The sequence below is a fragment of the Salvia hispanica genome, chromosome 1 (assembly GCF_023119035.1).
Source record: "Salvia hispanica cultivar TCC Black 2014 chromosome 1, UniMelb_Shisp_WGS_1.0, whole genome shotgun sequence".
NCBI classification, from domain to species: Eukaryota; Viridiplantae; Streptophyta; class Magnoliopsida; order Lamiales; family Lamiaceae; genus Salvia; species Salvia hispanica.
In genome coordinates, this window is record NC_062965.1 from 34446771 (window position 1) to 34468049 (window position 21279).

The 21279-nt window shown below is 33.2% G+C and overlaps 1 protein-coding gene across 2 annotated transcripts; it reads left to right on the forward strand.

Annotated features, from left to right (window-relative positions):
• The first annotated feature begins 1981 nt into the window (after positions 1-1981).
• On the forward strand, positions 1982-20837 carry LOC125218075 (AT-rich interactive domain-containing protein 1-like). Of its 2 annotated transcripts, XM_048119683.1 has the most exons (5): positions 1982-2067; positions 3830-3888; positions 5609-5689; positions 5884-6727; positions 8400-8911. In XM_048119683.1, the coding sequence occupies exons 4-5, from the start codon at positions 5939-5941 to the stop codon at positions 8406-8408; spliced, it is 798 nt and encodes a 265-aa protein (XP_047975640.1). In that variant the 5' UTR covers positions 1982-2067; positions 3830-3888; positions 5609-5689; positions 5884-5938; the 3' UTR covers positions 8409-8911. The 2 variants fall into 2 exon arrangements, with proteins under 2 accessions (XP_047975640.1, XP_047975632.1); XM_048119675.1 differs by lacking the exons at positions 5609-5689; positions 8400-8911 and adding an exon at positions 20257-20837.
• Positions 20838-21279: the final 442 nt, after the last annotated feature.

Sequence of the window (21279 nt, forward strand, 5' to 3'; positions counted from 1 at the left end):
CAAGCAAATTTTTTGCTGAAACTAAAACACCAAATGGGCGAATTGTAAACTACTATCAACTATCATATATTTATAGTCCAAACAAATGAATTGCAGAATATTCTAAAACCTTTGAATTTCCTCCATTTATGATAAGAAATTTAATATTTTTAATGAATTCAAGTGGATACTGGACATGTAACTGCTCATGCAATTATGTCTAAACTCATTTTTGTAGTGGTAATAATATATTATTTGGTCAAAATCAGAAGGATTTTCCACACAAGTGCCTATGAACATGAATGACATTCATGTGTAACGCTAACGCATTCTCATAATAAATAAATTATCATCATTTTTAGAAAACTAAATTCACATCAATATCTGCATTTTTACATCCTATATTTATAAATATTCAAATCTAAACCCAAAATTCACAAATTTTTAAAAATAGCCCAAAATTCGCCTTTTATATATGTCTTGTTGAGAAATGACTCCACTACTATAGAACGTACTAAAATGACAAAATGATTCCACTACTATGGAATGAAGGGAGTACATAAGAACATATATTTTCCAAAGAGAAAATAAGAAGAAAATGTGGATGTATGATTTGGAAAGAATAGGCGTGGCACATATCAAATGAAATAAGCAAAAATAAAAAATAAAAAAAATACTCACTCCGTTCCACTTAAGGAGCTCCGGTTACTTTTGAACACTTATTTTGTAAAAATCATACTCCACTTTAAAGAAGAGAAATGGTAAAGTGACCGGGACTATTTATTATGATTTTTATAAAACGAGTATGTAAAAGTGATCGGGGCTCGTATAGTGGGGCCGAAGGAGTACTATTTTTTATGCAGCCTAACCCACTAGTCCGTCGGGCTGACCCGCTCAATCCGCCAATCTGAATGAGCTTGGATTGAACTGACATCAATGCCATCCGATTTCTATATTCTAATATTAATATGGCTTTTTGGTTTTTTAAACCAAAATCTTTCCTCGAATTCCGATTTTTCCCATGAACTATGAGATTTGTTTTTAAAACCATGAACTTTCATTTCGTTAGGATTTTTCCCCGGCGGGTCAACGACGAAACCCGGGTTATCTATATGTCAATTTTAATCATATTTGTCACTAAATTGATTACTTGGATCCTATTTAGCATAATAATACATACAGTCACAATTTTTACATAACATATGACAACTTTTGAATAAACAAAACACAACTTTAACATTTTGAATTATGCTATTCGGGTCGGGTTGGGAAAATCCTAACGAAATGAAAGTTCGTGGTTTTAAAAACAAATCTCAAAGTTCATGTAAAAACCTAAATTCGGGGACAGGTTTTGGTTTAAAAAGCTAAAAACCCTATTAATATTTATTCTTAATTATGCTTTAAGATATGTAGTAGTTCTTACTTGAATCTGCCTTTATGTATACTCCATCCGTCATATAGAAATAGGCAATTTGGACGGATATTAATACATAATTGATAAAGTAAGAGAGATGGAGAAAAATAGTTAAAATTATGTAATGAAAGGTGGGATCCATAAAAGATAAAGGAAAAGAAGAGAAAAAATTGCTATAATTAGATATAGACTATTTGTATATGAAGGACCAAAAAGGAAATATAGCCTATTTTTATGGGATGAAGAGAGTATTTTCTTTTGTTGTATTGTTGTTTACTTCTCACAAATTTGACATTGAATCTATGAGTAAAGTTTTTCTATAAATTAGATAATGAAATATTTGAGATTAACGTGTGGAAAAGATAAATAAGGATACGTTTATCAAGAAAACTAAATTTTGAGAACAATTATGATTGAAAATTGCTACTCCATCAATTAAAAACGTCATCCAAGCTTTATGCTTAGGTTTATATTAAATGTGAATATAAATAATAGGCCCACAAAGCCCAATGCAATTCTAGGGTTTTCTATGCTATCTACCTCTGCCTATAAATATGCCTTCTCCCTCACTATCCCCAGATCTCATCACAATTTTCAATGTCACAAAATAGAGTCTTGTGATTCATAATCTCTCTCTCAGGAGTTTTGTGATGCGAATTCCTCAACTAGACAAGGTAATGATTGTTGATCTTTAATTTTCTTCAATTTTTCATGCATAGAATGCTCCATCAAAAGTTGTTTGGGTTTTTCTTTTTGTATTATTGAATAATTAAATTTATACTTATGATTTAAAGTTATCAAAATTGATCTGATCCTACAATAATATTTTGGGGATTTTGAAATATCATGATAATTAATGCACAATTGGTAAAGTAAGATATGAGAGTAAAAGAGTGGTAAAAAGTTATGTTAGTGGATAGTGGAATCTATATCATTATTAATGTTTAATGAGTTGTAATGGTGAGTTATAGTGGTATAAGTTGTAAATAAATTGATCTATATAAGTAGAGTTACATATAATCTTTCATAAATGAAAATACTCATAGTGGTATAAGTTGTAAATAAATTGATATAATTTTTCATAAATCAAAATACTCATATTTCTATGAGACGAAAGAAAATAGAAAGTGGACATAATTTTATGGGACGGAGAAAGCATATCATGTGCCAAGTCAAAAATTGGAGATAGAAGTTTTTTTTTCATGATAAATAAAATAAATCGTTGTGTATTAGTCTTATCTGATTTTACTATAATTTCTCAATTACCGTGTCAAAAAATTACTTTAGGGACGACACGAATTTTAATGTAAAATTAGTAAAGTATGAGTTAATGTGAAATTGGTAAAGTATGAGTGAGAGATACAAAGATATTGAATATTAGTTATGGAGAATGAAGCTCATCTTATAAAGGAAAACACTTGCCAAAAATAATATTTGTCTAAATTTATGGACAGGCTAAAAAAACACCTTTGTTGGAGAACGGTCGAATATATTTTTACAATGGTATAAAATAAATGACTCTAGGTTAAATTTTATCTTCTTTGCTTAAGACTAAAGCCCAAAATTAGTCATATAATTTCCCTAAACAAATATTCTTTCATCATCCATTAAGAGTCTTGGTTTACCATTTTAGTCCGTGAGTTACAGTTCACTTTTACTATAAACGGTAGGTAGGCCTACATTCCACCAATTGATTGCACTCACATTTTATTATGAAATAAATGTATAAAAATGAGTTTCATATTCTACTATTTTTTTCCACTCATTTTTCTTTATATTTTTTAAAATTCATGCTGATCTCAAATTGGACTTCAAATGCTAGACGTAGAGAGTAGAAACTAATTTCATGGGAAATAAGATTATTTTTCATAGACAGAGGCACTCTTCCGTCCACTTCCTCAGACATATTGTTGTTGAGTCGTACTCACTTTGGTTTGTCTCATTGTTATTGAGTTCTTTCCTTTTCTCGGCATAAAGCAACTCCTTTTCTTCTCTCTTGCTTTATTTTATTTTATTTTTTGTACACATAAATTACTTACAATTTTCTTAAATCGCTTGCCTAAATCTCTATCACGGAATCTATAAGAGGGACAGGTGGATTAGAACTTATGGACAGAGAGAATATGTTTGTGATTTTTATATACTTATAATTATAAATATTTCATGATAAGACCATTTTCTTACCACTAAATGCACAATCCATCCCAAAAGTTCAAATTTTCAAATAAATTTGAAATCAGTAAAACAAAACAAAACCTTGTGAATATCAAACGTTCTAATTTGATGTTTAAATCCTCATACCTTGGGAAAACAAGATCATTGATATTCCCAAATCCAAATGCCTTTTCTGATTTCAAATTTTAAATTCTAGAAAAACCATGGCAATATTATATTTGACAAATTCTCTGGGTTTCTATTGAATTCCTTTTATACCAGCGCTTCTCTCTGCTGCTCTGCATAAAGTTGAAGACTGCGGTGCCTGTCATTATCGGAAGGTAACTTTTTGTTCCCATAGGATATCTAAATTTCCAATCTTTCGTAATATTTGTGATTTATTTGGTATATGGAGATCTCTTCAATTTTAATTTTAGAGTCTTAAGAAATTCCATGGTGAATTTTAATTGTTTCCCCCTCTTTTTCTATTTTTTTGTGGTATTTGGTTATAAGTGTTGATGACATTGCTTCATTGGTTGGCTATTAAGTTTGGCATATCCATTTGTTGTGATATTCCTCATTTTCCCTAGTTGCTTGTTAGTTATATATGTATACATAAGGGGAGATTCAAAACCAATTTAAGATATTTTGATGAGATACTTTTTGGTCATGGGATACATGGTTTCAGGTTTAAATGAAATAAGCATTGGTGTTTTGATGCTCCACTTATTTGGAACAATGGATAATCTTAGAGTTTGAGTTTGAAATAACCAAATATCAATATGTAATTGTTGTGCCTAGGTTTGAGTTTGGATTGAGTCATGTCATGGTCTCATGAGTTTTTATGTATTAGATGTACACGTACTACTATGTGTATCAACATTGAGGTGGGGATTTCTAGATAAGTAAAAAAAGAGCATACAAATTTTGACATGGAAATGGGTCGTTTGTGAATATTAAGATACAGTTGTGCCAAGCTTTGAGTTTGGATTAGATTTTGAGCCATGACATTGTCTCATTAGTTTTTATGTATTACTCCCTTCGTCCCGTTTAAGATGACACGTTTTTCTTTTTAGTTTGTCCCCACTAAGATGACACATTTTTTTTTCGGAAACTTTTTCTCTTCAATTAATACACCCAACAACTTTTACCCACTCTTGTTAATATATTCATCTTTCTTTATCTTTCTATTTTAATACTTCCACCCACCTTTTCTCTCTCTAATTAAACACTGTAACCAATAACTATTAAAATCTCGTGCCAGCCAAGAAATGTGTCATTTTAGCCGGGACGGAGGGAGTAGATGTAAGTACTATGTGTATATATCATTGGTATGAGGATTTATTTAGTATTATGTACAAGAACATACAAGGACATGGAAATCAGTCATTACCAAACTAATGGAAAACTATAAATTGTGGAGAAACAAATAGAATAGCAACCAAATTATAGAAACTGTTCTTTTTTTTGTAAAGTAAGGGAGTTGTGAGCAGATGACTGAGGTACAGGTTGTAGGTTATTGCTCACATGGTTTGCATTGTAAACGGTTCTTACTATCGTAGTTGCAAACGATATAGATGATTAGAAGTCTTGAATGTGGTACTGGTGATTTAGATATAATTCTTCCAATAATCTTTAATCGTCTTTATAGATGATTAGAATCTTGATTGTGGGCCTATGATATATTCCCTTTGTCCTAAGGTAGATGTCACATTTTTTTTTAATTATCCCACAAAAGAGCACATTTCCTTCTTTGGAAAAAGTAAATCAATACATTGAATCTCACTTTTCCTCTCTTCATTATTACTCCAAGTACCTTTTCTCTCTCACAATAATACATTAAAAAATAAATCATTTCTCCACTTAACACAATAAAGAACTCTCTCCGTCCCATAGAAATAAGTCATTTAGGTTTGGCATGAGTTATAATGCATACTTTGTAAAGTAAGTAATGAGAAAGAAAAAGTAGTTGAAATTATACGGGGATGGTAGGGCCCATGATAAAGTAATTCTTTTTTTGTTCTGATATTCATAGTTCTTTTTTTTTTCCCCTTTTTTCAGTTACAACTCACACACCTCACTCTTGTGCGTGCATGGTGTTAGTTGAAGGGGAAGCATCCTACCAATTGTCATAATTTTTGGGTATGAGATATTTTTGAGATATTTTGACATATTTATAGAGATTTTAGTTGCCAATTTCTCTTCCAACATGCCCTTTCTTAGCTATCAAATATAGGCATAGGCTTTGATCTTGTATCTTGAAGCAACTAGCCTAATGAACTTGATCCTTTGAACTATGTGCTGAATTTCTTTTTTTTTTCTTTTTCTGGAATAAGTATCTTCATATAATTTCGCATCATCTAGCCTCGTTAAAAGAAGTTGGTCTCACGTATGAAGTTGTCGAAGACCTCAAGTAATCAAAGGTTTGATAGAAAACAACCAATAGATTGGCTTTCCTTCATCACTGATGACCATGCTAAGTTAGCAATTCCGGTTGGACCGCGTTTCCAAGTAGACATTCCATCTTGGAATCCCCCATCCTCCAAGAGTCGCATAACCATTGGTGATACGGAGTTGAATGATGAAAATAAGTTGTTAGACTCGATAATATGGCCGCCGAAAGGAAGAAGCCAAAATGTGTACCATGATAGGGTCGGAAGAGGAAGACCTCAAGATTGTTTATGTGCATTTCCAGGGTCTATAGAGTGCGTTAGACAACACGTGTTAGCCAAAAGATTCCAATTAAAGGTCGAACTTGGCCCCGTCTTTTGGAAATGGAGGTTTGATGTCATGGGAGAAGATGTCTCCAAGGTATGGAATCAGGAGGAACAGAGGAAATTTAATGATATTGTGAAAAAGAATCTTACATCTCATGATACAAGCTTCGTGGAGGCCGCCTCACGATGTTTGCCATGCCATAGCAAAGGAAGCATCATTAGCTACTATTTGAATGTGTACATCCCAAGGCGGATAGGTGTTCAAACTAGGTCGAGTTGCAATATCGTCGACACAGATGATGATAACAACAATGATGATGAGGAAGAGAATAATAGCGATGATGATGATTCTGTCAATGATGGTGAGGACATCATGCATCCCAAGGGGTCGCTTAAGAGGTTACATGCTGGCTTTACTTCCTCCACTCGTAAATACATGAAGATCGCATTTGACCTCATGCCGGTAAGTTCTTTTGCCTCGTAGTCTAGATATAACATATTATAATCGAGTCTGCGGTAATGAACTAAAGTTTTTTGGGATTGAATACAAGGAGAGCAGCAGCTCTGTATTTTGATCCGTTAAAATGTGATAGTGAATGTATTATACTTGGTTGAAGTTTATGTCTAGGACAGGGTAGATCTATGGTGTGTACCATGATCAAGTTGCAAAAGTTGAGGTTTAAATGTTTTTAATATGAAGCTTACATGAGTTCATTTCTTACTATTTAATCAAGTTTTGATTCACGTTAATTATATTTCAACTCTACTATCAATGCACCTGACTTGTGTTGCATTCTATTTTATCATTAAGCGTAATTTTTTATAATGAATTCTTTTCAATGATTGAATTGGTTTAGGAGCATGCACGTGCTCCTATTCTTTTCAATTCACAGTTTAGTAGAATTGGCACTTTTATTCACTTTTATTTAAACTAAAGTGATAGTTTTACAAATTTGGTCAAGAACGTTATGTTTGGTATTCATGTACTTAACTTGTCGATTTGATCGGTTATCGGAATCATGAAAGGTTGGCGGTCAACTCATTTTGTACTCAATAACTCCCTCCGTCCCACTTTATGAGTCTTAGTTTACCATTTTTTCGTGTCCCACTTTAGGAATCTCGATTGGAATATTCCACAAATGGTGTTAGGCACCACATTCCAATAACATTCTTCCACTTACATTTTATTCTAAAACTAATATAAAAAAGTAGGACCCACATTCCACTTTTTTTTCACCAACTTTCATTTATATTTATTAAAACCCGTGCTAGGTCTCCTAAAATGGGACGAAGGTAGTAATATACTAATCCACTTCATGAGGCACTTAAGCATTGCTAACTAATTATTTTAATTTATTATCATATTTTGAAATTAAAATTTTGATAGTTCAATAAGTATACATGATTAAGTGTATATATATACTCCATCCGTCCCACTTTAGGAGTTCTATTTTACTATTTTGGAGTGTCCCACTTTAGGAGTGTTCCAGATGAAATATTCCATAAACGATAATAGGCCTCACTTTCCACTAATCTTTTTCCATTCACATTTTATTATAAAACTAATATATAAAAGTATGATATACATTTCACTATCTTTTTTAACCAACTTTTATTTGCATTTCTTAAAACTTGTGCCGAACTCAAATGAGACTCCTAAAGTGGGACGAAAAGAATAATTAATTACTCATTTCAATTCATTTTTCAAATATTTTGAATGAAAATCCAAGTTCCATATTTCATTCATCCCATAAAAATAGGGATTTTATGGAAAGTATAGGTTTTAATGGGGAATTAGTAATGTAGAATGGTAGAAGAGATAAAAAAAAAGTGAGTGGGGTGTTTTCGGTGGAGAATGATGTTCATTTTATAATAGATAAAAACTTGTCAAAAATAAAAGTGGACTAATTTCATGGGACGCACTAAACATACTCTTTCTGTGCCAAACTAAACTAGGACTCCTAAAGTAGGACAGAGGGAGTACTATTATTTGAGGATGGAGAGTACTATAAACTCATTTGTTCAAAGTTGATCGACTGCAATCCATTGCTCAGCGGAAAATTGATCCCTTCGGCAAATTGTGAATTGAACGAGTTGATCACGCTATATTAACACATGAATTTATTCAATGGTAGTTACCCTAACTGGATCGAATGCTTCGTTTTTGCCAATCTCGACTATAATCCCTCTTGTACCAAATCTCCCCGCAACGGGTTGGGCGTCGCATCGACAAGGTGAGCGTCCTTATACTTCTTCGAACTTGTGCCTAGCCTGAATTCGCCTTAGGATTTGGTCTCTTTGTACACGATCTTTATCAATTTCATCGATTTGCTCAAATATGAAGCTCATGCGATCCTAGAGAAATGTGGGTTGTGGCAGATGGAGATTGGGGAGTGGAGCCAAGCATGACGCAAACACGAGAAGTTCAATGAGTTGGGAATTCGAAAGAGTAGGTGAATGTGGTTTGATCAATTGAGGCGCCAGAGCAGGAGATGAGAGAGCGCCAATTTTTCTATCAGGGGTGCGGAAATTGGAAATAGTGGAGCTATCATATTTTAAATATTTTTCTTTGTATTTTATACTCCGCCCCAAAAAGTATGAACTATTTCCTTTTTTTATCCATCCCTAAAGAGCATGAATTTTCTAATTTTGGAAAATTCAAACAACATATTACTCTTACACACCATTACCATTAACAGCTAATACTATTACCATTAACAAATTATACCATTACAATAATATGGATCCACTCTCCACTAACTTTTCTCTCTCTCCCTTACTTTTCCTCTTACTTATTAAAACTCGTGTTGAACCCATTGTTCATACTCTTTGGGGATGGAGAGGGTATTAATTTGTTTTATTAGTCATGGATTATTGTATTATTTAGGTCAAGAACAAATTGACGGTTTCATCAAAATCGTGCAAAAAAAACCAAATTGATAAGTTCATGGCACGAAGGTACCAAACAAAATGTTCTGGGCCAAATTTTAAAAACTACCATATGTCTAGGACAGCATTTGGACTCTAGTCCTTTTATTTATAATAACAATTGTAATTTATATTCATAATTATTAATACATCATGACCTAAGCTAAATGAGTCATTTCCTCTCTTACTTTGTTCTCTTGTGCCGAAAAGAAATGTTTCACTTAGTGAGAGACGGATGGAGTCCCATAAAAATAAAGACATTTAGGATGACACGTGTTTTAATGTATAAATAGTAAGGTAGGAAAGAGATAGAAAGAGAAAGTTAATGGATCAAAATGGAAAGAGTCTATAAAACTGGGACGAATGAAGTATTATCTTCATCCACAAACAATAATATGGTATTGAATGACACATTACTGCAAAATTAGCAACATAAGTGAGAAAATAGAAAAAAGTTGTTACAATATTGTGGACGAACCAAAATGAAATTCATCCTATGATGTACTATTTATTAGCACTAAAAATACTTGCAAGTATACAAGGTAGATCTAGTATAGCTAAAGGTCAGTACCGGAATATCGAACTCTGAGAATAAGATTGCAACTGTCTATTATATACTAAGTGTCATATACTATCTAGAGACACGAGATTTTAGGATTTAGATTTATTAAACTAGACATAAATAAACAAATAACAAAAAAAATAAAAAAAAATAAATAACAAAAATTATACAAAGCAGGCTAAGAATGTAGAGTTTTAAGAACCACAATCAAAAGCTAATATCCAAAGGACTTCCTTGAATTACGGTCTCTAGAGTAACTAAGCTATCACAGATGTAAAACTATATCTTCTCTCGAAGCATATAATTTGTAGATTGCTACCTAGAACCGAAGTCTCCTTCCTAGAACTAAGTCAACAACTCTTAAAAGCTCCTAAGATAAATTTGCTTCATTCAAAGGCTCAAATCTATCAATTATATTGGCAAAGACATCAATTTCTCCTCTTTCAAATTAGACTATTCACTTCTCAGTTCTTGTAGTAAAATCCACATGCATTTATAAGATGGGCAATCACAAATGTTAAGCACAAAAGAAATTGAAATAACTATAATAGCTAACAAGGAAAAATAACTGAATAAATAACTCAAAATCATAGCATGTTTACCAAAAATTCTACAAAAAATGTTTAATACTCATAGACAAATAAAACAACAAAAAGTACTAGACATGAAGAAAAACAAAACAAAACCCAAGGTTGAATGATGTAGTCTTCAGTTTCTCTTGCCTGGATCTGCAGGCTACGCTCCAATGGAACATGGAAGAATAAAATGTGGAATATGGGATGGAAGAAGTATAGAGATGGAGGGGTTGGAGGCTCTGAGATGAATATTATGAATTAGATTATGTGGTATATATAGGCTAGAAAAGGATTTTTAATTGGTAAAAAGTACCCTCCAAGTAATGGAAAAGATGGTATATTCGAAATCCTCAATTAATAGGAGAGATTTGGCAACAATTTCTTTCCTCCCTTAGTTTTCGCCTAATTTTGACTGCACTGCGCAACGTTCGTAAAATGGCCATAACTTTTTCCACAGAACTCCGATTTAGATGTTTAAGGTATCCACGCGAAGATCTTTCGAAGACGAAGGGAATGGTATGTATTAAGCACTGATTGGACTTCAAACTCGTTGGCAGATGGGCTCGAACAGAGTCCGCTGAACCTTGACACTTTTGCACATTGTTTCTATCTTTTTCTCTAATTTATCAACAAACACGTCAAAATACCAAAATATATAATATATGTAATTTAAGAACATAATTTGCAAGATTGACATCTAAAACGAGCCAAATCTGGGCCTTAAAAACATGCAAATCCCATGTTTATCAATCCCCCAAACTTAAATATTTGTTTGTCCTCAAACAAAATAAGAGAAAAATTAAATAAGAAACACGGATGTTAAGGACTAGATTTCATAATTGCCTCAGTATTTATAACAAAAAATAAACAGTTTGACTAGAATACAAATCAAATCAAGCAAAGCTTATTAGTGTGCTTTCATTACTAGCTCATTGTGAAAGAACTGGAAGCGGAAGCGATTAGCAATTTAATCGAACAAATAAATCACATAATAATCAGATCTATTTAGCAGATTACTTAGACAAATTCTATTCGCGTAATTATCACATGTATCATACTCTTAACTTGAATTGATCATGCTTTAAGTATAATTGAAACCTAAAACATGCTTTTCTACGGAACAGAAATAATACCTTATTAATTCTCCAAAGAATTGACGATGGCTAGTGAATTCTCCACGTGACGCTTTGAATACTAGACCACGGATCTTCTCTATGATTCCCGAACTGTACTCCAATATCAGTGTGGGCTGATCTCACCGGAATACTAGGAATTAAATAAAAAATACAGAAGAAATCCTTCTCCAATTAGGAGGAAAATTCGAACCCTTTAGGTAGAGGGGGACGGAAATTTTAATCAATAATAATTGTGATTTCTGTCTCCTTTATTCTCCTATTTATATTAAGTTCATATTGGGCCCAGTCAGGGATCTATGGAAGATTTTGGATATAGGCTCACCCAATTTGCTTTTTACTAATTAAATTGAACCCACAATTTAATATAAACTTTAATTGGAATATTACGAGTAACCACTACAGAAGTAATATTGAACTCTCCCAATCCAAATCCGAAATTATAAGTAATCCGGGTTTCCATTTTAACTTTCGTTTTCCGCGCTTAAGATAAAAATGTCCATTAATTAATTAATGTCTGCTATGGACTTAAATAATTAACTTCTTATTAATTCCAAGAGTGGGCTTAGCAAGAAACACTTATTTATTATTCATAGAGTGATAAAACTCCAACTGGCCAATTTTCGAAATAATAAAACCTTGTTTGAGCTCCTCTTGAGGACATTATCAAACGAGACTCACCTCGCGCACGATTCAACATAATAGCAATCCTAGCACCGCTAGATATTAATCACCACTACCGTATGGTCAATGCTAACCTACATTGATTATGAAACAAATATTTATCAATACCTCATCTTTCAGTAGATAGCAAAAAGACATGTCTTGCTGTTAGGTCCGTTCAATGCTTTACCACACCAATGTCATCTTATTTCAGTAAGACTTAGAAATATGAGGACAATGGATAGTCTAATTCCATCTAGGTCGTGAAATTCTTCTTTTTCATTATTTAGGACTGGTCGTGTTACCTTAAAGTGGTCGTCGCCCACAACCGGTCTACTAAAACAAAGACTTAGACTTTGTTAAGTTAACTTATACATTTAAACATGCAATTAACATCCATTAAATGTAAATCATAACAATTTATGACAAATATAATCTGTTTTATTTCTTGGAAAATAAAATAAGAGTTTTACAGTATTCAATCACTCGAAACGTGATTTCTAGTATACAAACTCTAACACATTGATCACCTTGAAGTACATGCGCTCACAAGTGTTTTGAAGTGTGTTTATCACTCACTCACAAAGTGTATATTGGAAAAAGTGTATGCTCTTAGATCATGCAACATGCAAAGTTTACCATAGGCTTGCTCGAAGTCTATTCCCTCATCTACTTTTTGTGATTAAAATCAAAAATTCGAAAGGTTTTTATTTTAGGTTATAAATGTAGACTCTTTGGTAAGGTGAGGAAATATTTGGCTAAAAAGTGACTAAAAACATAGCAAAAGTGATCAATTTGTACTACATCAAACTCAAACCCAACCAACAATTCAAATCTCATTAAATTCTAGATTTTGTCCAGATTTCTTCTCATTTAAACACTATGTAAACTTAGGCAGACTGGAAGCAAGTTCTAGAAACAAGTACATGAATGCAGATAAATCACACAAGAAAGAAATTTATAGCTCAAGTCTCACAAGGTATAAGCATGATTCAAGACAAACAAGCAATTCATTAATTATGAACCTTTTCACTAAACCTTCAAATCAATGCATCAAGTCAACTCAAACAAAACATAATAGAACTTTTCATCATAGGTAACCCGGTCTGATGTCCCTAAACATGAGTATTTCTAAGTTTTCTATGTTATGCTCATGACTATATTCACCTCGAGTTTTTTAAAAAAATAAAAACTAAACTAACAAAAGTAAGCAAAAACAACTAAACTCACGGTCCACCACTTCATCCCCCCAAACTTATTCAAAACTACGTTAAGAATAAGTTTAAAAAGTGGGTAGGGACGTGAGCAAACTAAGAAAACAAAATAAACTAAAACAAAATTAAATATGAAAAAAAATGATAACAATGTTTGGTTGCCTCCCAACAAGCGTGATGGTCAGGCTGAGAGCACACTACATTTCAATTGATTCATAATCCTCAGGTCAAGGGAATTCACTAGATTGCGAGGTCTAGGAACTCAATACCGAGATTACTATGGTCGTCGGACTCACCTTCAGCCTACTGTCAATAAAAAATACCTCAACCCACTACACTAGTAATTAGTATAGAGAAGAAAATGGCCGATCCCACAGAGAAGAATAGGACGCGAGTAAGAGCTAGAGGACTTGGGAATGGGGTTGGTTGCTGCCACACAAAATTGGGTTGAGAATTTTAACTACTAGACTTGGGAATTATAAAAATTATCTAACAGCTAGACCTAAGAAACAGAAAACACTATGCGAGCATTCATGGTGAGATATAAAGTAAAAAGAACAGTTGAGTTTTACTAGACCTAGGGAGCTACTTTCCTAAAACAGCTAGACAGAGGAAACGCATGCAGTGGGGACCATTTTCCCTAAACGGAAATAGTACGGAAAAGAAAAACTTCAATAACAGAATCTGACTCTTAACGGATAACGACCTTCATCTTCTCCAACAATATGATATCAACATGTAAAGAAACAGAATAACAACAAGATCAGAACAGAGCATGTTGAATCGAACGATTAAACTACGATTAAACTACTATCACTAGACGAGGTAAATAAAGAAACAAAAGCTAAACATCAATTCCATGCAAAAATTCCACAGATCCAGACACCAGATGCTTCATACACTCCGGATCCAAGAGCAAACAAAAACAAATCCTAACTCCGATTATTCCGATCCAGACAATTCACTCTGATCAACCACAATTCAACATTGATTCAACTTCAACCAAACAGATCAAGTGCGAAAAGCATCCAAAGTAGATAAACAACATGGATCAACACAAATTGGAAACGAAAACAGAACATAAACTTCCATAGCTAAACGATCCAGAATTCAACAATGATTCAACGATCGCCGAGCTTCGAACAACGAAGACTCGACACAAAAGCAACAAAAACAGAAATTAAATGATTGTTTCTTCGCCCTACGTGAGGACGGTGGTACACAGACTGAAACTAGCTATCAAGATGCGAACCTCCTCTAAAATTACCCCATAGTGCAGTGTGTGTAGAGAAATTTGAAGAGTGAGCTAAGAACTACGAGCTGGAGCATGAAAAAGAGTGATGATAATTTGGTTTGCGCTTCCAGTATTTATAGACAGATTGCTTCTAGATCCTTCCTTGTATTCTCTATTTTTCCCTTCATCTTCGAAGCTCTCTCCGTCTGGTAAATTCGTGCTCTTTTGCTCATTTCCACTTCTTTTCCTCCGTCAGGCAAATGTTTTCTCCTTCTTCCTCCATCAGGTAATTTCTCTACACAACCTGGCTTAAAACATGTGTTAGACCCAGGAAATCATTGAATTTACCCCCATAACCGATGCATGAAATTGGCCTTATCAACGCGTTTGATTACGTCTTTAGCTTGACGTTCTTTGAAGCTCATAAGTTATCCCCCTATTCTTTTGGAAATTTCTTTGGGATGCCTTCTGTACCTACAATTTTGCAATGTGAGCATAGAATGAAGAAAATTGTAGTAGGATATAACAAGTAACTTTTGGCATTCCCCCAAACTTAGATCCCTAGAATATGCAAATCAAATTATCTACCTTAACATGATCATTTTTCATCCCCCATAATCTTCTCTATCCCTCAATTAATTGCAAGAATTTTGAACAATAAACCATGATCAAGCAAAACAACTAAATATACACAATTCATGCAAAATAAATTAGCCTCACAATGCTATGAACATGAACTATGTGTATTAAGAATCAAATCAAAGAAGTATTCAAATTTCATCCACAAAAATCAATCTTATTCAAGCACACCAAACACAAATAATTCCAAAACTTACAAATTCATCATTCCCATCAAATTCCAATCCAAACTACCAATATATATCAACAACAAAGCCATTCATGTTAAAATTCAAGATCAAAGCTCAGAAATTAAAAGAACATACATTGTGTTGGTTAACAGTTGAGCACAAGAACGATTGGTAGAATACAAAGAAATTGATTAAGTGATGTGAATTTGAAGTGTGGTGTGTGAGTTATGCGGAGAAAAAAATTAGAAAGGGAGAGGAGAAGGTGCTATTTTTTCAAAAAAAAATTTAAATTAAAAGAAACGAACTAAAAAAATTTTAAACAAAATTAAAAGAACGTGGACTAAAAAATTTAAAAAACAAAATTTAAATCGGCCTAGTCACGGAACAGCTGGTTTTTTTTCCAATTTTTTTTTCTAAAAAAGCAAAGGAAAACGAAAATAAAAATAATTAAAAAAAAAACTTAAGAGAACAGATTGTTAGTTTTTTTAAGTATAAAACGAAAATTTCAGCGAAAGAAAAAAAATAAACAAAATTAAACTAATACTAGCTTCAGCTTTACGGAGAGAAACTTCAGCTCTTCGGAGGAAAAATAAAATAAACTGTAAAATTAACAAAAAGAAGAGAGCGGTTAACATGGAATTTTATATCTCACCCACGCTCTACGGAACTTATCAAGTGATGCAGCAGAATATTGTGCATACACAGAGTTTGACCATGGACATATGAAATTAAACCCACACAAATTATACCTCATATGGTATTTCAATTTTAACCTTGGGTTTTTTAGCTTTACTCTTACCTTTCTCCCATGCATGACTTGATTTTGAATCTTCAACAAAATCAACTTTGTCAGCAATAAAAGGAATTAAAATTATTGAGAGAGAGGGTTTGAAAGATTTCACCCATTCGTCGAATGTATGGATATGTTCACTCATCACTTTGAGTAGCCCATCGTATCTCGTCTCTTTATCTTCCATAAAACTTGTCAAAGCTTTCATATAAGTGTCCCACCAATCCTTGATTTTAAATACCTCATCTACACGTATTTTACTTCTTTCTAAGAATCCACTCATCACATCTTCAAAGCTCTCACAATCCCATGTCCAAATCAGAAGCCTACTATATATGGAATAAGGCATTGTTGTGCTCCTTGCTCTCCTCAAGTACCTCGAAAATAAACATAAAAATAAAAATAAAATAAAATAAAATAAAACAATAATATTGCACTCTAAACTAGCATTATCAACCTTTCTACAATATCAGCTTAAAGCAATAATATTCTCCGGCAACGGCGCCAAAAACTTGATGCACTATTTATTAGCACTAAAAATACTTGCAAGTAGAGCCGCCCAAGGTTTATCGAATTGGCGGTTAAAACTGAACCGTAACCACCGGTTACGGTTTCGAACCGAAACTGCGAGAAATATTCCGAACCAAAACTGTGAATTTTAGAACCGTGGTTCGGTTCAGGTTCCAAATTTTTCGAACCGAAACCGCGACCGAACCACCGGTTCTAGACGGTTTCGAACCGCCGGTTAACCAGCGGTTTCACGGTTCCGATACGAAATTGTTCTCAAATAATTCTGAATCTTATAACTAATTAAGCTAAAATTATAAAATTCACATCTAAAAAATTTTAGGATTAGCATTTTAACAAATTTGCACAAAATTCTCAAATATTTAAGAATTAATATTGATTTGATTTCGACCAAAATTAAGAAGGGAACATGATTTATGAGATCGTTCCACATGTGAGAATCCAGTTAATATACTATATTCTAATAAGCTCATGAATTTTATGTACACTTAAAAAATTTTATGTTTGAACTTTTAAATATGAACATTAGACTTGTGTGGACTAGAGAGGCCAAGAAGGGTCATCACTCATCAATGTTACACTAATTTCGTATATGAAAGCATTATAAATGATTTACACAGTAAGTACACTGTAGGGCATTGTTGATCATACATGATTTAGTTAATCAAGATCAATTAAAATCAATTAATTTGGTTAATGCAATCTCACAGTTTTTTGCGTATGATATACAGTCTTCAAAATATGAATATGCATTCTTCAAAATTGATTGGTTCATTGGTTGGTGGTGGGTGATGGTTGCACTCTTCAAAAATGATTGCACAAAACACCATTTTTTTAATTTTATTTATTTATTTTTTAAATGCTGATTTTTAAATTCAAATTGTATCTCATTTCTCTCTATTTTTTTAAATGTTAGTAATATCACATTGTAATTTGTTTGTAAATTTTATCACGTTGTAATTTTTATATTGAAATTGTAAATTTGATCATTTTCACCTTACTCGTCTTACTTCAATTTAAACTATCCATTTTCTTGTTTCAATTTGTTTTATAATTACAAACTACATGGGAAAAAAAAGGAAAAAAACCGTGAAACCGAACCTAAATCGCTACGAACCATCCAAAACCGGCGGTTTGAAACCGAAACCGTAACCGCCGGTTTTCGAACGGAAATCGAAACCGTGAAAAAGCCTTACGGTTCGGTTCTGGTTCCATATTTCCCAGAACCGGAACCGGCGGTCCGAACCGAAACCGACGGTTCATGAACCGTGGGCAAGTCTACTTGCAAGTATACAAGGTAGATCTAATATAGCTAAACGTTAGTACCGGGATATCGAACTAAGGGAATAAGATTGCAACTGTCTATTATATACTAAGCGTCATATACTATCTAGAGACACGAGATTTTGGGATTTAGATTTATTAAAGTAGATATAAATAAACAAATAACAAAAAAACATAAAAAAATAACAAAAATAATACAAAGCGGGCTAAGGAATGTAGAGTTTTAGGAACCACAATCAAAAGCTAATATCCAAAGGACTTCCTTGAATTACGCTCTCTAGAGTGACTAAGCTATCACAGGTGTAAAACTATATCTTCTCTCGAAACATATAATTTGTAGATTGCTACCTAGAACCGAATTCTCCTTCCTAGAACTAAGGCAATAACTCCTAAAAGCTCCTAAGATATATTTGCTTCATTCAAAGACTCAAATCTCTCGATTATATTGGCAAAGACGTCAATTTCTCATCTTTCAAATTAGACTACTCACTCCTCGGTTCTTGTAGTAAAATCCACATGCATTCATAAGATGGTCAATCAAACAAATGTATAAGCACAAGAGAAATTGAAACAACTACAAGAGCTAACAAGGAAAAACAACTGAATAAATAACTCAAAATCATAGCATGTTTACCAAAAATTTTACAAAAGATGTTTAATTACTCATAGACAAGTAAAACAACAAAAAGTACTAGACATGAAGAAAAACAAAACAAAACCCAAGGTTGAATGATGTAGTCTTCAGTTTCTCTTGCCTGGATCTGCAGAGCTCCGCTCCAATGGAAGATGAAAGAATAAAATGTGAAACATAGGATGGAAGAAGTATAGAGATGTAGAGGGTTGGAGACTCTGAGATGAATATTATGAATTAGGTTATGTGGTATATATAGGCTAGAAAAGGATTTTTAATTGGTAAAAAGTACCCTCCAAGTAATGGAAAAGATGGTAAATACGAAATCCTCAATTAATAGGAGAGATTTGGCAACAATTTCTTTCCTCCCTTAGTTTTCGCCTAATTTTGACTGCACTGCGCGACGTTCGTAAAATGGCCATAACTTTTTCCACAGAACTCCGATTTAGATGTTTAAGGTACCCACGCGAAGCTCTTTCGAAGAAGAAGAGAATGGTATGTATTAAGCACTGATTGGACTTCAAACTCGTTGGAAGATGGGCTCGAACAGAGGCCGCTGAACCTTGACACTTTTGCACATTTTTAAGATCTTTTTTCTATCATTTATCAACAAATACGTCAAAATACCAAAATATATGATATATGCAATTTAAGAACATAATTTGTAAGATTGACATTTAAAACGAGCCAAATCTAGATGAAGACTATTTTTTGTGGATTGAACAAAACAGAAAAAACATGACTATTTCTCAGGGATGATGTTCATTGTTTTTTCATACACTAAAGGTCAAAATTGGTCTTAAATATATAGCCAAAATATGAAGTTGGTCTCAAACATTTATTTTTTTAAAAACGGCTCCTAACAAATGAAATCGTCGCCGAAGTGGCCTTTTTTTATGGTTTCGTTAACGATCACTCTCCGAGTAGTGATATTTTGACTTAATTAGTATACTACTTCATACATACTCCCTCCATCCGCGAATAGAAGTCATGTTTCTCCATTTTAGTCCGTCCGTGAATAAGAGTCATAGTTCACTTTTGCCATGAATAGTAATAGGGTTTCACATTCCACTAACTCATTTACTCACATTTCATTTACAACTAATATATACAAGTGAAACTCAAATTCCACTAACTTTGTTTCACCCACTTTTTTTAACATTTCTTAAAACTCGTGCCGCCAAGAAAAGACTCCTAATGGCGGACGGAGAAGTAATTAATTAAAATAAAATAAATAAATAATTCCAAAAATAAATAACCAAGAGAGATGGGAGAGAAGAAAAAGAAAAGTCTGTTTTGGATTTTTTAATTTTATTTTATTTTAATTAATTATGTATTAGTATACTAATTGGGTCAAAATATCACTAATCGGACGTTGACCATCAGTTTTTAACGCAATCGTCAAAAGGGACCATTACGAAGACGATTTCATTTGTTTAGGAATCGATTTTCAAAATATGATTATTTTGGACCAACTTCGTATTTTGGTTATATGTTAAGGACCAATTTTGACATTTACTCTTTTTCATAATTGTTGATTTTTAGGGCAAATGCTTTCTAAAATCATGAACTTTAGTCAAAATATAATATTCTTGGTTATTTAAAAATCAGAAAAATCATAATCATTGACTTTGTAGCCAGTTTAATGTATGCTTTAGGAATATGATGGAATTGAAATTGCCATGAAAGTCGGGGACTCGGAATATGAGATGAGAAGATCAAAGCTGAGACCCGCACAATTTTGATAGAGACCAGCAAGTGAGAAGAACATGATCATCGATGGCCCAGAGACAATCTCATAACATGAGCAAAGGTTCGAAGAAAATCACATCACTGAATGAATTGCAATCAACCAGAAAATTGCCAAATCGACCGTGGTTTGACGGCAGTCGCAGAAGCAACACAACCACCTCTCGACTGACGGATCCGAATGACGGTCATTTTCGATGTCATCAAACTGGATGATGATAAAAAGAATGACAAACGAAAATAAATTTTTGGAGGAGATGTATGGTTAATAGAAGTTGTGGTCTGATGCAAAAATTGAAAGAAATGATGATGCGGCAAAAGACGATACCACATTGTGTACCATGATATGGCATAAAAATAATGAGAACAAATTTGGATAGTGGCTGGCAAATTTTGCTGTGACATTCTTATCACGTGTGGTGTAGCCAGTAGCCACACAATCTATTGTGCAATAATGCCTTGCTGAAACTAGTGCATGAAAAGTAGTGTGTCAATCTTGTATTCATGGTAAAATCCATGCTGCTCAGATAAAATAGACTGCAGTTACCTTTACATGGCCTAGAGCCCTTAATCACTCAGCAGATATTCTGTCAAATTTTTCGACTTCTGCATAGCCTCTTGCTATAATGCCGACGCTACAGCCCTATTGAATTAACTCTGTTTACCAATCAGCATGCCACGGCAACTGATCTTGATTAAGAAAGTGAACTAGCAAGAAATGGAAGATCATCTTAAGGTTTATTTATGTTTCGTTTTCTTGGTCTGTGATATCCAACAATATAATGCAAAATCACAAAAACATCAGCTTCAATAATCAAGTTCAAATCCAAAGGTAAATCACAGACCGGCTAGCTTAAGCAAGATATGTCGAAGATTAACCAATATTGTCCTAAAAATATCAGATATAATGTTGAG

Bases quoted from the DNA above. Each gene is read 5' to 3' on its own strand.
- LOC125218075 (XM_048119675.1), top strand. From the start codon at position 5,939: ATGAAGTTGTCGAAGACCTCAAGTAATCAAAGGTTTGATAGAAAACAA. The intron at 6,728-20,256 runs GTAAGTTCTTTT...CTTTGTAGCCAG, and splicing joins TCGCATTTGACCTCATGCCG to TTTAATGTATGCTTTAGGAA.